The sequence below is a fragment of the Trachinotus anak genome, unplaced genomic scaffold, assembly GCF_046630095.1.
Source record: "Trachinotus anak isolate AG129_WGS33_773 ecotype Australia unplaced genomic scaffold, CSIRO_AGI_Tana_v1 ptg000026l, whole genome shotgun sequence".
In the NCBI taxonomy this organism is placed as follows: Eukaryota; Metazoa; Chordata; class Actinopteri; order Carangiformes; family Carangidae; genus Trachinotus; species Trachinotus anak.
In genome coordinates this window covers 1726574-1746753 of record NW_027273877.1, presented here as the reverse complement: position 1 = coordinate 1746753, position 20180 = coordinate 1726574, and the positions used below count along the sequence as shown (strand labels likewise).

General features: G+C 43.0%; 1 protein-coding gene across 2 annotated transcripts; it reads left to right on the top strand.

Annotated features, from left to right (window-relative positions):
• The first annotated feature begins 201 nt into the window (after nt 1-201).
• LOC139609366 (SLAIN motif-containing protein 1-like) lies at nt 202-13830 on the top strand. Of its 2 annotated transcripts, XM_071463797.1 has the most exons (9): nt 202-790; nt 2306-2442; nt 7081-7227; nt 7507-7626; nt 8992-9141; nt 10377-10754; nt 11834-11983; nt 12115-12448; nt 12719-13830. In XM_071463797.1, exons 1-9 carry the CDS (start codon nt 360-362, stop codon nt 12792-12794), a joined length of 1923 nt encoding a protein of 640 aa, XP_071319898.1. In that variant the 5' UTR covers nt 202-359; the 3' UTR covers nt 12795-13830. The 2 variants fall into 2 exon arrangements, with proteins under 2 accessions (XP_071319898.1, XP_071319897.1); XM_071463796.1 differs by lacking the exons at nt 202-790; nt 2306-2442; nt 7081-7227 and adding an exon at nt 11185-11196 and having other exon boundaries at nt 7252-7626.
• The last annotated feature ends 6350 nt before the right edge of the window (nt 13831-20180 follow it).

Genomic DNA, 20180 nt, shown 5'->3' with positions numbered 1-20180 from the left:
TTTTTTGCATACATTTTTCGGTGCAGTATATTTGCAGTATTTGTACATGTATTTTTTATATTAGCCCACAGTTTTAACCGTGACAGGTGCTCTTCTCACCTGTGGTCGGTCCTGTGAGCTGGGGGGCTGGAGGCTGAGGTGTGTGGGTGGAGGGGTGGAGTCAGGTAGCCTCCTATTGGCTGGCGCTCCAGACAGCCGTGCGAGACAGATTACTACCACTGCCGGATGCAGAGAGCAGTCTGAGGGCAGTCGGGTGAGCCAGCATCCGCAGCAGCCCGGCCCTACCTGTCCTCCGTTCCGGATCCAAAGTGGAGGTGGGGTGGCGGCTCGTCCCGCGGTATTCGTTGTGTTCTGGTCCAATGGAGGCTGCGGTGCTGAACCCCGCGGTAATGACGGAGGTGGACTGCAACAGCAACACCCTGAACGCCGAGCTGGAGGTGAAGAAGCTGCAGGAGCTGGTCCGGAAGCTGGAGCGGCAGAACGAGCAGCTGCGGACCCGGGCGGGCGGCTGCTCCGGCCCGCATGTGCTGCCTCCGTCCCCGGCGTGCGGGCTGGGGAGCGCAGGGGGGTACTGCCTGCCCAGCCCGGTGCCCACCCTGCTGTGTCAGTCGTCTTTGGGGTCTTTCTTGCCTCCGGAGGAGCCTTTTGAGTATTTCCACCCGCACACCGCCGGGGATGGAGCGGCTGCTGCGGGGGAGGCGGAGGACGGACCCGAGCCGTCGGTTCTGGATGAGCTGGAGCTCCTGGACTTGGACTCTCTGTGCTGCTCGGATGAGTCTGATGAAACATGGTAACTGTCCAGTGATCGTTTCCATTTTCAACCATTTGTTGCTTTTTTTTTTTTTTTTTTTTTTTTTTTTGCAGTAGGTGTAAGTCCTGAGTCTCGCATGCAAAAATCCACATGTATGATTTAGATGATTCCCCACGCCTGATTTCTTCTCATTCCTGGATGTGAGCTTTGTGAGCAGAAGTCCAGCCCTGTGCCACGCCAGAAACAAAGCCACACACCTTGGAAGTCAATCAGGGAGCTGAAGAGGAAAGGCCACTTGTTATCAGGCCTGCACCAAGCTGCCATTCTTCCATCATGATGACATTTGCTGGATGCTTTGATACCAGTGCCTTGCTCTACCTACAGGGAATCAAATGGTTGCAGAGATGAAATCAAATCCAGGAAGTGAAATTCTGTCAAGATGAAGTGGCCAGAAAATTGCACAGAACAGGAATCCACTTACTCTGAATAGCTGACAGTTTGTGTTGGGCTGCCACTAACAGTTATTTTCGTCAGTAACTAATTGACTGATTTGCATTTTCAGTCAAGCAACAAGCTGAAATTAGAAGCTCCTATTATAACTTACTGGAGCAACTTAAACTCATGTTTCATTATTAGAAACAGAGAAAAGTCAAATGTTTGAAACTCAGCAGATCAGAGGTACTTTCATAGAGAAATATGGCTCAGCAGCACATTTGTATTCAGCTTTTCTTTGGTGTATGCTGCAGGAAGTCTCTCTATATATATATATATATCCCCTCCCTGTGTCTAGAATAGTAACTGAGGTGTGTGTTCTGTCCCCTTCAGGTCAGACTCTCACCTGATGGCAGCGAAGGTTTTAATCTATAATTCAGCTCCCTCCATGTTGCCTGGAGAGCAGAATCATGGAGGAGGAGTTGGGGGCGCTGTCAGAATAATCTGATCCACTCCGTTTGAACAGAACGGCTCCTCTCGCCTTATATCTAAAAAGCTTAACATCACCTTAAGCCAAGGGGGAGAGATTTCTCTGAGTCAGGAGGAGATGATGATGAATTGGTGGCACAAAGGAAAGATGGAGCTTGAGTCATGATCTGTCAGGGACCACACAGAAAAGATTCCCAACAGGGCAAAAGTGCATTGAAATGGCCGCTTTTATTTTGGTGATTGTTCTATTTTCAATTCATCATCTCTGATTGTGTGCAAGGCACAAAAACAGGATCTCAGATATGTTGAATTTAGGAACAGTGTCAGTGTGTTCCCCAAGAACACAAAAAGAAAATGTTGAGAAAGAGGAAGATGTTAATGTTGCAATACTTCCTTTTTGTTGTGCAGCGTTGCTCCATGTATGGCAGCATGAGTTGAAACATCTCAACAACTATTAAATGGATTCCCACCCCCCCCCCCCATTCATGTTCCACAGAGGATGAATCTGCCCCCGTCATCATGTCACGGAGCTGTTGCAGAACGACAGCTCATCCTCACCCATTTCTGAGCAGCAGCTAAGACAAATGTTTGACGTCTCAGACTGTCAGTGTTTCAACCTGCGTCTCTTTCTAGGTTGTACGTGTCGTCAAAAGCCACAGAGTTTATGGAAAACTCCCTCACGCCTCTGCAGTGGTGCCGGCAGGTTCTGGACTGTCCTAAATCAGAGGTGGAGGCCGCCAGGCGATCGCTGTCCCTCCGACTGGAGCAAGGTACAAGTCTATAGGTTGTTTGTGTGCAGGTAGGGGGGCTTAGCTTGGCCCCAGGGGAAAGCTGTGTTGTATGGCAAAAAAGCCAACAGTGCACAACAAGACACAAACACAGAGCCTAAATACATCCAGAGAAACACCAGTCTCACAGTAGTCGAAGGCTATTGTGCATCATCACACATGTCTTTGTGCCTGAGATAAACAAACTCAGCGGTCTTGTTAAATTGAACAAGTCCGAACTGTTGAGCGCGCTGCAGGAACACACAGCTGTGCTCAACATGAGAGGATGCCACAGGAAAATCCATGTTATGGTTCGTGTCTGAAAACCTCCACTGCACTGATTTCCTGTTTCTGTGGAAGTGAAGTTTGTCTTCGTGTTCATTATGACAAACCTTCATTTATTTGCACGTCACTAAAACATAAAAGTAGAGTAACAGCAATAAAAGTCTATGTTCACTTTTTACAGACAGGAAACAGAAAAACATCTGCAGCCTTTCCAAGGATACTTTATGTGTAAACCTCAACAGTCTGTGCAGAACTTCCACATAAAATGTTAGATTTTTAAAGTGAAACATGTCCGGATTCTGGGACAAGTAGATTTCAGTTTGGAGTTCAGTCCAATCTTACTTACGTCAGATTAAGATGTACATTTTATGTTTTGAGTGTCCTGGACCTATGGACTCTGATCAGCTGGTCTGTGGAGAATTATCTGAACTGGCTGCTTTCAGGGATATTTGGATGTATTTCTCTTGCTTATTGTCAGTTTTCTCTGTTTCCATGTGGTGTCTTTTTGTTTGGGCTGTGTAAGAAGTGGGTTTTCTCACTCCCAGTTTTCGTGTCTTCAGTCACACTCACTAAATCAGAGGTGGAGACGGCAGATTAGTTGGCAGGGTGCTGCTCACCTCCAGGCTATTTGAAACCGATGTAAGCAGCTTTTAGGTATCTTGCCAAAAAACATAGCTCACTCGCTCACAACCACTCAACTGTCTCTCACAACACAAACCTTTTCCAGGAAGAGGTGCTAAATTGTTGCTTGTCTAGACTTTAACAGCGTGGTGCTCTTGCAGTCCTGTGAAGGAAGCGGTCCGACTTGGCTCTCGTTCAGACAGACAGGAAGTCAGACCCATGTCACTGTGACTTTCAAATCGGCACTGTATATTGATAGAGAATCCATATTATTCATATTGCTCAGTCATTAACAATATGGCAAATATTGGTAAATTCACATAAGAAAAATAGCAAATTGACATTTAAAGTTTGTTTACACTACAATTTTGCCATTATTAGTTTTTAGATAATAACTTGAACTGCTGAGGGCAGCGTTCAGGAACGCCCAGCTCACATGTAAACAGTTTCACACCTGGAAGCTGCCCAGTACAACCACGGTCTGAGCTGTCGGCCAATGAGCAAATGCCTTGCTCAGCGGCACATTAGTGGTGGTAATAATCAGGAACGGCCACTGTCTCTCCCCAGGCTTATCCTGCTGTTCATCTTTGCAGCATTTAATTAATTTTTTTTTGTTGTTGTTCTAGCTTAGTCTGTAAACACTCTATGTCCTTACATATACATGTGATTTTTTTTAGAAACGGAGCACTGAAGTAGAGGACAACAATACACTTGTGCTTTAAAGCTACTTTCTATTTTGATATTAAACCAAGATAAGCTCCAAGACCCTTATCTAATAGTCAGGGTGAGGAGCTCAGACAGTTGTGGTGGTTCAGGTATCTGATCAGGATGCTTCCTGGGCACCTTCTATGGAAGTGTTGCTAGGGAGAGGGACGGCTGGACCGACTTGCTTAACCTGCTGCAACCGTGACCCGACCCAGGCCAAGGAGTGAAGTACTGTTCCCGCGTACTCATATTAACCAGAGATACTTTTCCTACAGTGATCAGGTTGAAGTTAGATCGCCTTCATCACTACGCGCTGACTAATGGGGATCAGCAGGACAGGAGAGCTTGCACACTGTAATCCATCCAGGCCTCATAGCCTTAAGCGGTTTAGGCTCGGGTCACCTGACCTGTTCGTCTGCCATGATGAGAAGCATTGCTGAGGAAGAGGAGTAGGAACAGAGAAAAGTGGCCACAGAGCTTCCTTCACCCGTCAAAGAAAATCAGTGTCTCTTGGCTTGCATTGAGTGTTGTCATGGTTACTTCATGCACCTTAATCGACTTTTTAAAAATAGGTTTCGTGTCTTTTGTGCATTGACGGCCAACCTGGAAAAAGCAGATCAGGGTTATTGGTCCAGATGCCAGTGTGGTGGAGGAATCCTCATCTGATCCATGAGTCTCTTTGTAGACTTCAGTGTGTGTGTGTGTGTGTGTGTGTGTGTGTGCGCGTGCGTGTCTGTGTGAAGTGTGAATGGAGGCGACAGCTCCCACGGCCTCAGCTGAACAGAAAGCTTAACACCCTGAAGCTTTTAATGAGAGGAGACGGTGCTCGGCTCACCTGCGTGGGTGCGTGTGAGGCCGCTCTGCCTTCCCACTCTTTGAAAATACCTGCAGATAATCACATTATCCTGACAGGAAACAAGTGTTTGTTGGACTTTTCTTTTTTTTTTTTTTTTTTTGCTGTTGTACCTCAATGTTGTCAGCTCATCAAGTTCTTCAGTAAAGTTTAACGCCTGAGGAAGGTGTGTGGTTACAACATTGCTTTTTCAGTGATCTTTATTACTGATAGAATCTGGGAGTTCACTGTTTGCTCTGTTAGAGGTGATGCTTACAGACTCAACAAAAAAAAACACTCTGGTCCACACTAAGATATCTGAAGTAGTGGCGGGATTATCATCGGCACCCCACCTCCCCATAAATCCACTGATGATCTTGCTGTCAACTTCAGCAGAAATGGCTTAAATTCACCTGTACCAGCTTCTCAAATGTGATCATTTGCTAGTTTTCTTTGGATTTCTTGGTTGGACATAAAAAGCAATTTGAGACATTTTTTTCCCTCGCAGAAACGCCAGTCATTCATTGGTTCTCAGTTCTCCAGTGTGAAGATTTGCAGATTTTCTGCTTTTATATTAATGTAAGATGAATATATTTGGGACTTGGACTGCTGGGCAGACAGGACGTCACATTGAGCCTCAGGAAACGCAACCAGCTTTATTTTCTGACCTTAATTAAAAGAAATGATGAATCAGTTCATGGAGAAAATAACCAGCAGATCACAATAATGTGATATTGTGTGATCGTCAGTCCATCACCAGGGGCATTAACATGTTGCTGTACCAGCCTTCACTCTGGGAAGGAGCTCCAGTAGATGTTGGGACCCGTCCCTGAGCAGATTTTATTCTACACCGAACTGGGAAAACCGTCTGTTTGTGGACCTGGTTTCACCTCGTGTCCACATGCTTTTATCTATCTTTCATGTTGCCGTCAGTATCGGGGTCACAGCAGTCGACCTCTGGCCGCTCTCAGCCCTGTGAAGTTGCTCCAGCTGTGCAGCTTGTTGCATCAGAGGCGGTGAACCTCCGCTCTGTGCGCTAATGGTCCTCCACCGCAGCCTGTGCCTCACTCAAAGCTGCAGAGGAGTCCTCCCACCAGCTCGGCCTGCCGTCTGCCTCCGCCTGAGGTTGAGTACAGTGAAATGGAGAGCTGTTGCCATGGAAACCGTGTACATGAAAGGAAAGCACCGCTTTTTCATAGCGAAGTGGCTTTGATTCACATTGACAGGTAGCACAGAGAAATCCTCCTTCTGCATCTTTGGGTGGATGCAAGCTTCAAAACATACGCACACACACACGCACACACAGATACACACACACACACGCACACACAGATACACACACACACACAATGTTTAATACGAGATGCACAATGCAGCATATTTTTATTCATCTTTGTTCCCCAGTAGCGCCTGGTGCTTCAAACCAGCCGAAGTTTCTTCTCTGCATCTATGAATAGAAACTAAGGTGTGTGTGTGTGTGTGTGTGTGTGTGTGTGTGTGTGTGTGTGTGTGTGTGTGTGTGTGTCTACAGCTGCAGTGTATGAGCGGCTCTGTTGTGTTGAATACAGCTTTGTCCTTGGTGCTGAGCACATGTGGAGCTGCTGAATAGAGCAGTGACAGACAGTGACAGACACAGTGGTGATGAGGTAACGGCCCTCCACTTCAAAGAGGTTTGTGTGTTTGTGTGTGTGTGTGTGTGTGTGTGTGTGTGTGTGTGTGTGTGGCTGCGCGCATGTGTGTTATGTCTTTTGAGTCTATCTTTTAGTGCCTATTTCTTGATATGTCTGTGAAGGCCTGTCTCAGTTTTGCAGCCGTGATGGAAAGACCCTTCAGAGATTTATCTAAAGAAATATTCCGATTTTTTTTGTGCCAGGTGCATTTGTTGGGGACTATTTTCAGCTGCAGATTAATTCACTTCTGGTGCACTAGTGAATGTTTATGGCAGCAGGACTGTGTGTGTGGGTCTGACTCAGACGAAATACAGTGCCCATGTCCTTTGTCAGACGGGAAACTGTATTATTGTATTATGTGTATTATTTTGAGCAATCTGTTGATAAGAAGAAAAACTAGTTTCAATATTGTGTATTACTTGAATTAAACATGAAGGCAGCCGATGATGATGATGATGATGATGATGATGACAAATTTAATATCTCCTCTCTACTTGTTGCCTCCCATCTCCTCTCCTCCACCCTCAGTCTCCAAGTGGCGTAGCTCCCTGTCCAGCCCCTCTCCCTCCTCCTCCCCCGGTCCTCCTCCGAGTCGAGTCGCAGGAGTGTCTCCCATCAGCGCCTCCCCTTCAGCCAAACCCTGCCCCACACCCCAGTCGTCTGACAGACACGGTAACCAGTCAGCAAGTGTGTGGTTTTTTAAAAACTTCTTTTTATTTTGTTTTGAAATGTACATGTGTAGTTAACTCTGCACAGGAACAGCATCTGTGCTACAGTGGAACAGCAAAGAATAATGATATTGACGTGTGATGTATCTGTGATGATCTAGTTTTCACATATTTACAGTTTTCATTTTATAAATGTATCAAATATGAGACTGTTTTGAGCATAACTTCATATGCAAATTTGGGTTTCAGTGATGCATGGCCAGAAATTTGCAGTTTCTCACCATCCCACCTTCCCTCTCCTCCCCGCTCCACCCAGTCCTCCATCGGACCCTGAGTCCCATAGGAAAGGAGCTCTCCCCTGTAGCTGAGAGGACCCCCACGTTCCTTCCTCACCCACCCAACAGAAGTAAGAAGCACTCCTGCTTTCTCCAGTGCTCCATCTTGCATTGTGTTAATACACTCAGTTTAGAACTGGATCATCCACAAGCTTATTTCAACTGTGAATATACTTCAGTTGCAGCTACGCTGAGATGCAACGCTGCTTGTGTCTCATTATACTTCATCACACTGTGCTGCAGGAGTTGTTGCGCGGCAGATTCAAGTTCATTATTCGTGATGGAAAAATATAATGTTCCAGATACAGCAGAGGGCAAAGCTGCAGGGGACGAGAGGGGCCACATTGTTGGAGTCCTGTTGAGCCCTGAAGGGACGGAGCTCGTTTCTTGTGCTTCATGTAGCAGCAGAAACTAACTGCCACAGGGGCTCTGGTGGCTTTCTGCCAGAGGCTCAATCCCATGACAGTGCAAGTCAAAACGGCAACATGGCATTAAAAAGTCGAGGCCTACTTTTTTAAATTTTAAGATATTTAGTCTTATTAATGTCCAGAAAGGCGGCAGTGAGAGCAACGTTTCCCTGATGAAGAAAATTAAGAGAAAATGAGGATCGAGGGTATAAAGAACCCTCACTGGGTTAATTTTACTGGACCAAGTGTCATAAATAAAGTGAGTACAAGTGTTTAACATGATATTTAGCCAAGATATTTAGGATGTAATCTCATCTTCATGTCAATATAACCCTCCAAAATACCAGAAATATGGAGAGCATCATTTTTTCTGTCTAATTATCAACAGACAGCTTTTACTTATGTGTTGTACCACTAATGTGTCGCCCAGTCTGGATATAAGTGTGAGTGTGGTGAACCAAATTACCAACAAACACCTCCCGTTGTATGGAGACCCACAGGTAATTTTGATTTTATGTATCCAGGCGTTGAGATATTTGCCTCTGAGATTTCTGCAGTCACCTCAGTCTCATGGAGGTGAATGATGTATTATAAAAAAAGAGGTGTCGCTGTTGAATTAAAAAATTCAAGGAAGATAACAAAAGGTCCAGAGCGTGTTCATAAGAGCAAAATGTGACAGACGTAATTAGAATAATACCACTGATAGAAAGGATTATTTTAGATAGCAGATATGAGGAATATCATTAACTGTGGAGAGGTTGGTGTAACCTCTGATAATATTTCTGCCTCACTGGTGCTTAATAGGCTCTAATTCTCAGAGCCAAGTATCGCCCTCCATTAGTCTGGATCCTTCATCTCTATGTAGAGCGCACTCAGATGACTCAAGGGTGCTTTTCTCATTACTGAGCTCCCAAAACTGAGCCGAGCTGAGCACGGTCTCATTTCTGTGACACTGTAGTTGTGTCAGAAGTGAGAGAGGGGGAAGTGGTGGTGAGGAAAGTTGACACGAGTCCTTTGACTGTTTTTTAGGCCGCAGCCTCATGCGCTCAGCCCTCAGTCCCCAGTCATCCATGGACAGTGACCTCGGTGCCTCGGAGGTAGAAGACGACTCCATCACTCTGGGATACAAGCTGCAAGACCTCACCGACGTCCAGGTCATGGCCCGGCTGCAGGAGGAGAGTAAGTCATTATAATCAATATAATGATAAGTCAGTTCAGAATCAAACAGAAGGAAGCAGTAGCTCTGCAGTTGTTTGGCACTGCCCATTGAGATTTGACATGTCTAATGACAGTGTTTCTGTCTAAAGAACAGCTCTTTCTCTGAGAAGAAGTGTATAATTAAAACTCTAAATTGCAGGGGAGTCAGAACACTGCATGCTGACTGTATTCTTTATTTTAGGCCAGTGGTTCCCAAACAGAAGGGAGCACAAGAATAGAAGTGGAACTAGGTTAAATAGACAACGCAACCAACACAGATATAACTGGATTATGGATTCATTTGGTAATAATAAAGACACAAGATACTAAATGAAATGCATGATGGGAAAAGAAAAAGTGCTGCTGCTCTTTAAGCAAACACAATAATCAAACCCAGCATTTTTATATAATTTTTTTTTTTTTTGCTAAATTTAAGTGAGTGTGATTTTTTTTTTTTTTTTTTTCCTGCTGGGGGCTTAAGAGCTCACAATTTAGGCTCAATATGAGTCTACTTTGACCAGTCAAAGTGTTTGAGTGTTTATATGAGATATGAGGCAAATATCTGGTCGAATGACAGCATGTGTGTGAAAAGTGAAAAATATGTCCTTCTTGTGCTTTGCTAAGGTGATTTTAAAGGGCTGTCCTCTTGTTTTCTTTCTTTCTTTGTGCAAAGACAAGCCAATTGCTCTTTCTGGACCTTTTTAAATTGTATCCTAACCAAGTCCTTAGAGTCAACTGATGAAGACCGTGTGATCTGGTTGTAAACTCTGGAAAAAGCTAGTTGTTGTGGTTGTTTACATGATCAAAAATCTACTTTCATCTGATCAAAGACCATAAACAGGACCAAAAAGGTTCAATATCCAGCCTTAGAGTTCAAAACCATTACAAAGCCATTACAGGCAAACTCTAGACAAAATAATTTCAGAGCTTGGTGGTGAAAATGGATTTCATATTTTGTTTTGGCTGTTGATGTCAGTCTGTTGTAGCTGTCTGTCATTGTGCCAGTTCACTTCATCTGCTGACCATCTGTCTCTATTGTTCCCTCCTTTCTAATGTTTTAACATATGGCCCCAGATCTCAGAGCTCACCGCTACTTCAGCTTCATTAACCCCAGGAGGTGATGGTTGTGTCTGTGTGTGTTTGTCCTGGCTGTGTGTGTGTGTGTGTCTGTGTGTGTGTGTGTTTTGCACGCCGGTCCTCATATCTCGCTCCTCCAGGTCTAAGGCAGGACTACGCCAGCACGTCGTCCATCCTGGCCAACCGCCGCAGCCAGAGCTTCACCTTCCAGCTCAGCCAGCTCAGCGCCGGCCCCGACCTGGAGGAGGAAGAAGAGGAGGACGACGAAGACTACGGCCTCCTGCCCCCGCCGCAGCCACGCCTCACCCGCCTTCCACACTCCCACACCTTCTCCAGCATCCGAGACTGGCGAAGAAGTACCTGTTCCCTGTCCACCCCTCCTTCCACCCCCTCCACCCCTCCGTACCCTTCCGCTGGGTTCGCCTTTCAAGCTCAGTCCCAAGCCCAGCCCCAGGGACTGGGACTAGGACTGGGCAGCCTCTGCGCATCCGAGCAGCAGGGCTTCAGACCAGGGTCAGGTGAGAAAAGAGGCTTTTTTATTGTCTTATTTCCTGTACAGATTATTTTCTTTGTTGCAAAGAGATGCCAAAGTGCAAAAGGTTGGTAGACAGTGAACAAAATGAACTAGTAGTCTCTGTTTACTATTTTCCTTCAAGGCCATGAAAACTTATTTTCTCAGGCAGTCTTACTTTCCTCCATGAACACAGGTTTACAAGAATGTAAGAGACCAGTTAAGTGACCACGCCTTCCTAGTTCCACTTTAATTTCCAGCATGAAAAAGTGAGGTAGAAACTTTATACTAAATAAACCACTGTCATTGCTGTGATTAGCACTAATAAGTTATCTCTGTGTTTCTATGTTTTGTATGTGAAATCTTGTGTGTATTTGTCTATATATTTGTGTGTTGTTGGCTATATGGTATTGGGGAAACTTCATCGTGGCATCCAGTCGAATTTGAGAGTAAGTCGACATCGTTTTCCACTCAATATAAAATACCTTTTAGTACTTGTTTAACCTCACTAACTTTGAAATATTATTGAATATTAATGCAGCTTTTGTGCAACTGAACGCAATTTAAAATCACACTGATTCGTTGTTTGCGTTTGCTCATCAACTTTCACAATTTGAGATGTATCCCATCTTAGCTTTCTGATCATACGCCGACGACCCGGACTGACCCACAGTGATGCTCTAACCGCTTAATAATAACTCTGTCTAAGCCTCTTGTACAACTGGACTTAAAGCTCTAAGACTGGTATGTTTCCGTTCTGAGGGGGGAGACGAGAGAGAGAGAGTTTGATGGGATTAAAGTCAGGACAGTATATCTGACTGAGGAGGCTGGAAACTGTTGTACGGTAAAGGAGATCACAGCCAGCTTTACCTGCCTTCTTAAGGGAAGGAGGTGTAATAAAAGAACAGGCATGACTACAACAAAACACAAACTGAGATATAATGCTATACTGTATTTATTTGTTCTCTAACCCTTTTTGATTTCGGACAGCAAGACAGGTCTATTTTTACATTCAAATCTTCCCTAGTGCAGCGTTAAACACCATGCATTTATTTCCATGTTGGTGCTTCTGTTCGTCTCTGTTAGATAAGCTGCGGAGGAGCATGCCTAACCTTGTCAGAGCTCCCAGCATGCCTAGTGTGCCCATTCCAACCAATCCTAGTGCTTCCCCTTCTTTGCTTCGTAACAGCCAGAGTTTTGATTCATCCAGTGGGCTTGCTCGCCTGCAGTCCTCCAGTAAGTCATCAATTTTATTTTGAAATTTAAATGAAATTTAATTATCATGAGGTTTAACATGTGCATAAAGACCAGTTGGCTAATTTGTTTTCTTTTCTGCTTGTGCATCCGTTATCCCCGCCCACCTCCAGTCCCTTCCCCAGGCCAACTTCAAAACAGGGTCCAGAGCGTCGGAAATTTCTCCTCTTTGTCACGGCAACCGCTGAAGGCCACCGCCTACGTTAGTCCCACCATCAAGGGCTCAGCCTCCATGCCGACCTCAGTCAGCCTCCAGTCTCTGAACAGCAGTGGCGGGAGTAACATCGGAGTTGGCAGTGGGATCCCTCTGCTCAGTAAACCTGCCGGCGGAGGGGGAACACCCACTTCCACCCCAGGCACGCCCCGCAGTAGCCTGCCCCGTCCAGCCTCCTTCGTGGCCGCCACAAGCTCCACCCCCCGCAGCAAGGTGGCCCAGCCAACGCGAAGGTACAGTGTTTCTTTTTATTATAAACAAAACTATAAGTTTAGAACTGCATACAAATGTTTGGATTTTATTTTTGTAGCTTTCTAAGTAGCCTAAGTTCTAGTTAAAGCCGCCAACTTTGCCAGGAAAGAATAGAAAATTTACTTAAATAGCAGCTGCACCTGATTTTGTATCAGAACCTATTTGGCAACAACAGTAGTTTGTTGCATTATTATTGGTAGTTAGGCTCAGTCAATATCCCATATTAAAGATGTGGTGCTTCTTTTCCTCAGTTTACTGACGCCTCCAAAGAGCTTGTCCACCCTCAGTGCCCTTCGTGACAGCACCTGGAGAGACGGCTGCTACTGATGAATGGATGAACTGGCGCAGTGGTGCAGTGGCACCCCGCTGGCTGGGGTGACTCGCTCACACCTCGACATCACCTTTTTCATGGTGACATTGACTGGGTTTAACTGTTAAGGTGACCTTAAATCTGAGATCCTGCATAGAATAGTTAGATGTTACCACAGTTGAGGGTCTTCACACGAACTGATCTCTCATGCCATCCATTCAATTCTATGCAGAATTTCTTCGGGGAAGGCGGGTTGTTTTATTCTGGATTTGAGTGTATATGCATGTCAGGTTTCAATTTACTGAAGGCTTCACATTCCCCGACTGACTTTGATCCGTGCCAAGGGGGATTAATTCCCGGTTGCTCTTGTGCAATAAACCGCTGACTGTAGGGTACCAGTAATACTAACCTGCTAAAGAGGGCTGCCAGTTTTTATGAAATGAGCCTCACAATACTGTATTTATTTATATATTTATTTTAGGTAAAATATTTTTGACTAATCAGGTGTTTTCCCTCTGGCAACAAGCGCCAATGATGCTGCTAAAATGAAATCAGTCCCTCTTAGTTTGGGCACATTTGGTGTAATTTTTACAGGTATGTATTCATGTACAAAGCTAACTATTAAGTGTGCATATATATATTGATGCAATATTATTGAATTTTAAATGTGAATCCTGACCAAAATGAAAATGTCTGAATGTGTTTACAAAATTGTCTCACTATGGCGTCACAAACTTTGTGCATATTAACACTTAACACAAACAAATTAAGGGAAACTGTTCTTGTTGCACTTTCTCTCAACCTACTGATATTTTTATGTTTGTTTACTAATGTTTGCACTTCTTTTACATTTGGTTTTCTGGAATTAGGGGGAAAATGGCTGTTAATTAAGTGTTTTTTGGGAGATTTCACAGTTATACACGGCATAATGTAGCACCGTTTGTTTGTAATATTTGACTTGTGTTTTTAATGACCGTTAACATGGCACATTTCACAAAACCATGACACTTTTGTTACTGTAATAGTCTGAATGAATAAAACATTTTAATATAACATGCTGGATTTCAGATGTCTTTTCCATTATCATTTTATATTAAATATAAACATGCAAAGCTTAACTATATAACAAGTAAACCAAAATATAAACTGTCTTTGTTTCAAGTGATGTAACTTATTTCCTTGAACCTACAGTCCATGTCGTGTATAAGTAAGTGTGACATTACATTCATCATGTCACACTAATGTGTAAAACAATGGTTGGATTACTGTACGGAGGACCAAAACTGACTTTCATCAATACATAAATACATGCTGAAAAATAAGCATTAAAGTATTATAAATTAATGCATTTATATACTCCTACATTTACATTCACATGCATTTATTTCTACATCTCTATACAGCAGCAGATGTACCATGTCTGTAATGCATGATGTAGGAGTGACCAAATGCAAAGCAGAATATAAGTTAAGGATAAAGAGATAAAAATAAATAAAGTCATCAACTAACTGCATAGTAGGGAAGGTTAGGATAGATTGATGAACACTTGCAGAAATTGTTAATTTGAGTAACATAGTAGTAGTTCAAACCTAAAATGTTTTTAGGCTTTTTGAAATAATGGTGCTTGAGATGGCTAAAGTTGCTGGATTAAATCTTTGCTTTTTCAGTGTTAACTATAATATCAGCAGTAGTATCAACTGCACACGTAGAAGAATGAAAGAACGCTCAGTGTTTATCATCATCATCATAGATGGGTCATTGAGCTTTTAAACACCTGATTCAATCAAGTTTGAAGTCAAACATACAGATGAAAGACTGATCAAGGTCTAGAAAGTAAACCTCAATTTCCCTTTCCCGGGGGATATTACATCATAAGTTCAAATTCCAAGAAGCATCGATGAATTTTCAAATCCAACATTTCATGCAGGGAAGACATAGGAAAGAAATAGCATTTGACCAGGTTCTTCAGGTTCTTAGAAGAGGGGCTAGGAGTTCTGGTGATGTGGATTCATCTCTTAGGAAAGTTTGAAATATGAAGTCCAACAGCCAAAGCAATCAGTGAAAAAGTCAAAGAAATAGTAATCAATTATCTCAGACTGACTGGTAGTTCTGAGGGTGCAGATTTGATAATAAAGAGACTCAGTGAATTGAGTCAAAGGTACAAAGAAACACGTCAAATGTCTCTTACAGCTCAGGCTGTAAGACGACTGGTTGATGAGTCTGAGATCCTGGGTTTCATTATTAAGCGAAAAAAAAAAACTCAGGCTGTTTGATTGTTAAATTAATTCATGAAGTCCAACACCGAAAATGTAGACTCAAAAGCACTCAGAGAGAAGCCCTCAACATGACAGGTACTTGGTGTTGTGGTGGATTCATGTGTGACTATGGAGTCGGCCAGTTAAGGGAGGGCTGCTTGAAATCCATGTTGTTGCCAGAACCTGGAAGATCACAGGGATTTAGGGGAGTCAGTGTGTCTAAAGTGGGAATTCAGTGGATTTGGATATAATACAGGCAGCATTAGGGAATAGGGTATAAGCATCATCATCATTATTAGTATTAGGAATAATATATTTTTGCTATTTTTATTCTTTTTCTTCAGGATTCACTTGATCTAAAGCCATGACACTACACACTCTGACACACTGGGTGGCGATATCCACCTTTTCACATACACTCAGCCGCCAACAAACACACAGAAGAACAACTCCTCAGGTGTGCTGATTGTGCACTGTTGACCCCTCCTCCCTCTGTTGCTGTCTGTGTTTGCCTTCTCAGACAAACACATTTTCTGAAGGAACTATTTACTTTGGAAAATATCATCCATGGAGCCCAAAAAATCGCAGTCCACGCTGATATCAATCAACACAAGGTAACTACTGTCAACACAAATACGTCAGGGACGGTTTTGCATTGTCAGTTTACTGACTCAAGGCTTTGTTCACACAACAATGTGACTCTGGTTTGTCTGCATGTTCAGAGAAAACACATAATCCAGATTATTTAAACGTGCAGCCTCTCACCTTAACTTTGCTCTGAGTTGCTCTGCTCCCAGTCTTTTTGGGGGGTCAAGTGGTAGACAGGAACAGTTTGGCTGCAGCAGCATTTTTATCATAAACTGCATTCCTCTGTTTCACTGGGCATTCAACTCTGGATTTATCCTTTCAGTCCCTGTTTTTAGCTCAGTGTATCTTGATAACTTGCATGCAGTTGCCTGATCTTATATTCACTAGAAAATAATCCACAATGTCTCCATTTACCAGGTCTGACAATGATGCTCACCTTCTTGTTGCTGTTGGGAATCGGCTACTGGCCGTCATTAAAAAATCCAAGAGGACGGAGAAAAGCACACTCGCTGGATGGATTCAACGGGGGGGTCAGCTTTCAGCTATGACAGGTGAGTTTTGCTCCAGCGGACACATCTTTCAACATTAAAACTATCTCTATGCAATCACTTTGTATTAGGATTTTGGCACTCCAGTTATTTTTCTGCCTTTGAATGAAGAGTGCTCTTTGTGTCTACAAATATCATTAGAAACAACATTCAGTGCATTATTAAGTTCTTATTGCTAGTGAATTTGCATCTGTTGATTGTCATTTTGCATCAAATTTTAGTCACAGTGCTTCTGTTTTTGGTTGTTTTGCATCTATTTGTAGTCATTTTACTTCTGTTTGTTGTCGTTTTGCTTCTTTTTGTAGTCGTTTTGCTTCTGTTTGTGGTTGTTTTGCATCTATTTGTAGTCATTTTGCTTCTGTTTGTTGTCGTTTTGCTTCTGTCTGTTGTCGTTTTGTGCTTCTTCCATGTCATTAGTGCGTCTTTGTCCTCATTTTGCTTCTGTTTGTTGTCATTTTGTGCTTCTTTCTTGTCATTTTGCTTCAGTTTGTTGTCGTTTTGTGCTTCTTTGTTGTTGTTTTGTGCTTCTTTGTCGTCATTTTGCATGTCTTTGTTGTCATTTTGCTTCTGTCTGTTGTCGTTTTGTGCTTCTTCCATGTCATTAGTGCGTCTTTGTCCTCATTTTGCTTCTGTTTGTTGTCATTTTGTGCTTCTTTGTAGTTATTTTGCTTCTGTCTGTTGTCGTTTTGTGCTTCTTCGTTGTTGTTTTGTGCTTTTTTCTTGTTGTTTGTGCTTCTTCCTTGTCATTTGTGCTTCTTTGTTGTCATTTTGCTTCTGTCTGTTGTCGTTTTGTGCTTCTTCCATGTCATTAGTGCGTCTTTGTCCTCATTTTGCTTCTGTTTGTTGTCATTTTGTGCTTCTTTCTTGTCATTTTGCTTCTGTTTGTTGTCGTTTTGTGCTTCTTTGTTGTTGTTTTGTGCTTCTTTGTCGTCATTTTGCATGTCTTTGTTGTCATTTTGCTTCTGTCTGTTGTCGTTTTGTGCTTCTTCCATGTCATTAGTGCGTCTTTGTCCTCATTTTGCTTCTGTTTGTTGTCATTTTGTGCTTCTTTGTAGTTATTTTGCTTCTCTTTGTTGTCGTTTTGTGCTTTTTTCTTGTTGTTTGTGCTTCTTCGTTGTCGTTTCTGCTTCTTTGTTGTCATTTTGCTTCTGTTTGTTGTCGTTTGTGCTTCTTTCTTGTCGTCTGTGTCTCTTTGTTGTCATTTTGCTTCCTTTTGTTGTCCTTTTGTGCTTCTTTCTTGTCATTTTGCTTCCTTTTGTTGTCCTTTTGTGCTTCTTTCTTGTCGTCTGTCTCTTTGTTGTCATTTTGCTTCCTTTTGTTGTCCTTTTGTGCTTCTTTCTTGTCGTCTGTGCTTCTTTGTAGTCATTTTGCTTCCTTTTGTTGTCCTTTTGTGCTTCTTTGTCGTCGTTTTGCTTCTGTTTGTTGTCCTTTTGTGCTTCTTTCTTGTCGTCTGTGTCTCTTTGTTGTCATTTTGCTTCCTTTTGTTGTCGTTTAGGGTTTGGGTTAGCCCAACAAGCTCTGATGGAAATTCATGCAGGTGGACACACATTTGTATTCCTCCTCTCAGCTTCTACTCTGTTTCTATGTTTCATTCTCATATTGTGCATGTGACATAGCAAGGGGAAGGCTCTTTTATCTCATACTTTCCACACAGTGGCATCAGGACAGTATGAGCATCAACCCTGTCACCTACACATATCATCATAGACAGACTAATTATTGCAACTGTCATGTCCTCCAGTTAAACATGTTGGAGCATAACTAACAGTGCGCTGTAGGTGCAGTAATGAAAATGTCAAATCATCTTTTAAAATGATAAAACACATTCAAGTCTAAAAAAAACACATGTACATCCCACCTGTGAGACACAGGACACTAGGGCTCACTGTTTAGTTTTTTCTTTTACTGTGTACTCATTACTTTTATTTCTTATCTCACTATATCACAAATCATTGTGTACATTTTATTCAAACTACACAACAGAAATTCAACATTTTTTTCAAAAATGATGAAAAGAAAAAGAGTGGATACAATTCATATTATTAACACTTATTTTCTCTTTTGCTTTGTAGATGGCTGCAGAACAACGGCACATTGACAAGGAGTCTTCAGGTCAGTCCAAATCCACAACAATATGCCATTTTTCACCGCCACATTTCACTATCAGCTATAAATTGTGCAAAAGTTTATTATTGTTCACTTTTTGACTCTCAGCTTTGCTGTATGTTAACTCAGATGCTGCACCGGTCCAGTGCCTGGAGGGGACCACAGACGCTCCACAGACGGACGGAGGAGACGGCGTTCCCACGCTTCAGCTCGGACGTAAGATACAAAATATTTGAAATGTTGACTTGTTGCTTAAAGCCGCCTATCTCAGGCCTTTAAGCAACAAGTCAACATTTCAAATATTTTGTGTCTTACCAGCACGCGCACACGCCCCCTGCTGAGGGGGCTTGAAGTGGAGGGGCTGCACAACTTTGTTTGATATATATGGTTTATTAAAACAGTTGGAAGGTTAATATTGTTTTGTGTAATATAACCCTCACCTTTCATCTCTCCAAACCTCAGGGAGGGGGCATGGCCCCCTCACCCATTCCCTACTGCCCAATTGGGTTTTTGTCCTTTGGACACTAGCTGGAATCGAACCGGGGACTACGGGGTTGTCGCCCATGCGACCACATTGTGGGGAGGAACTTAACCATTATACCACAAGTTCCTCCCTGAATGGAGTAGTTTTCGGTTTGCATTTGAAGCTACTCTCTGGGTGTGGACTTAAACTGTGAAGTTTAAAAGTCACATCTTTGTGTGGGTAGAGGTCTATCCCTTTGAATTATCAAACTAACCATAGTCGCAAAGGCTTTGTTAGACCATTTGACTCTTTCCTTTGAGTGCTGTCCCATGGAGTTTAAAAGTCACACCCTTCTGTGGGATTTGAACCCAGGACCTCCAACAACAGGGTAGAGGTCTATCCCTTTGAGCTATCAAGCTAGCCATGATTACCAAGACTTTGTTAGACGTTTTGACTGTTTCCTTTGAGCGCTGTCCCATGAAGTTTAAAAGTCGCATCCACCTGTGAGATTTGATCCCATAACCTAAGACAACAGAGTAGAACTCTATCCCTGTGAGCTATCAAGCTAGTCATAGTTACTCAGACTTTGTTAGACCTTTTGACTGTTTCCTTTGAGCGCTGTCCCATGAAGTTTAAAAGTTGCATCCACCTGTGGGATTTGATCCCATAACCTCAAACAACAAGCTGGAGATCTAGCCCTCTGAGCTATCAAGCTAGCCACAATTGCCAATACTTTGTTAGACATTTTGACTGTTTCCTTTGAGCGCTGTTCCATGAAGTTTAAAAGTTGCATTTCTCCCTAGGGGATTTGAACCTCCAACTTTAAAATCTAGAGAAGAGCACTCTCGCTCCTTGAGCTACCAAGTTAGATATGAGAAAAAATGATCTTTGACATTTTCTATCATCTAGGTATTGGAGCAAACCAGCCAACAGGTTACTTCCAATGTTCTAAAATAGCCCCCAAACACTCTGAGCTCTGGAACTAGTTCAAATGAAGAAATAAAAAGTCTTTTTTAAAAGGTTTCCAGTTTTGGACATCAAAAAATGATGTAGTTGGATTATCCAAGACTTGAGCCAACAACCCCTCACTCTCCAGTGGAACACACTACCACTCTGAGCCACTGGGGTTAACACAACGATGTGTTCTTTGTTAAATATATCAAGTCTGTCCTTGGGTGTTGGACGCCAAAAGTAAAAAAGAATAAGCAAGATTTGAACTTACAATCTTTGAGTTTCCAGAGTAGCCCACTAACACCATAAACCACTGGTGTTGGTATACTGTGAAAGTCTCATTGTAAGGTTTTGAGTCTTTTTCTCTACTTGCTCTACTTAAAATGTAACTGAGAATGGAGCCCACAACCTGAAAACTCAGCACTAACCCTGTGAGCCACCATGTCACTCCTTTGGACAATGCTTCTTCGAGCAATCTGAAGACTACCTTCT

Excerpts from the sequence above, each read along its gene's own strand:
- LOC139609366 (XM_071463797.1), top strand. The coding sequence starts at position 360 with ATGGAGGCTGCGGTGCTGAACCCCGCGGTAATGACGGAGGTGGACTGC. Across the intron at positions 7,228-7,506 it reads GTCGTCTGACAGACACGGTA|CACCTTCCCTCTCCTCCCCG; the intron begins ACCAGTCAGCAA and ends TTCTCACCATCC. Across the intron at positions 11,984-12,114 it reads TGCTCGCCTGCAGTCCTCCA|TCCCTTCCCCAGGCCAACTT; the intron begins GTAAGTCATCAA and ends GCCCACCTCCAG.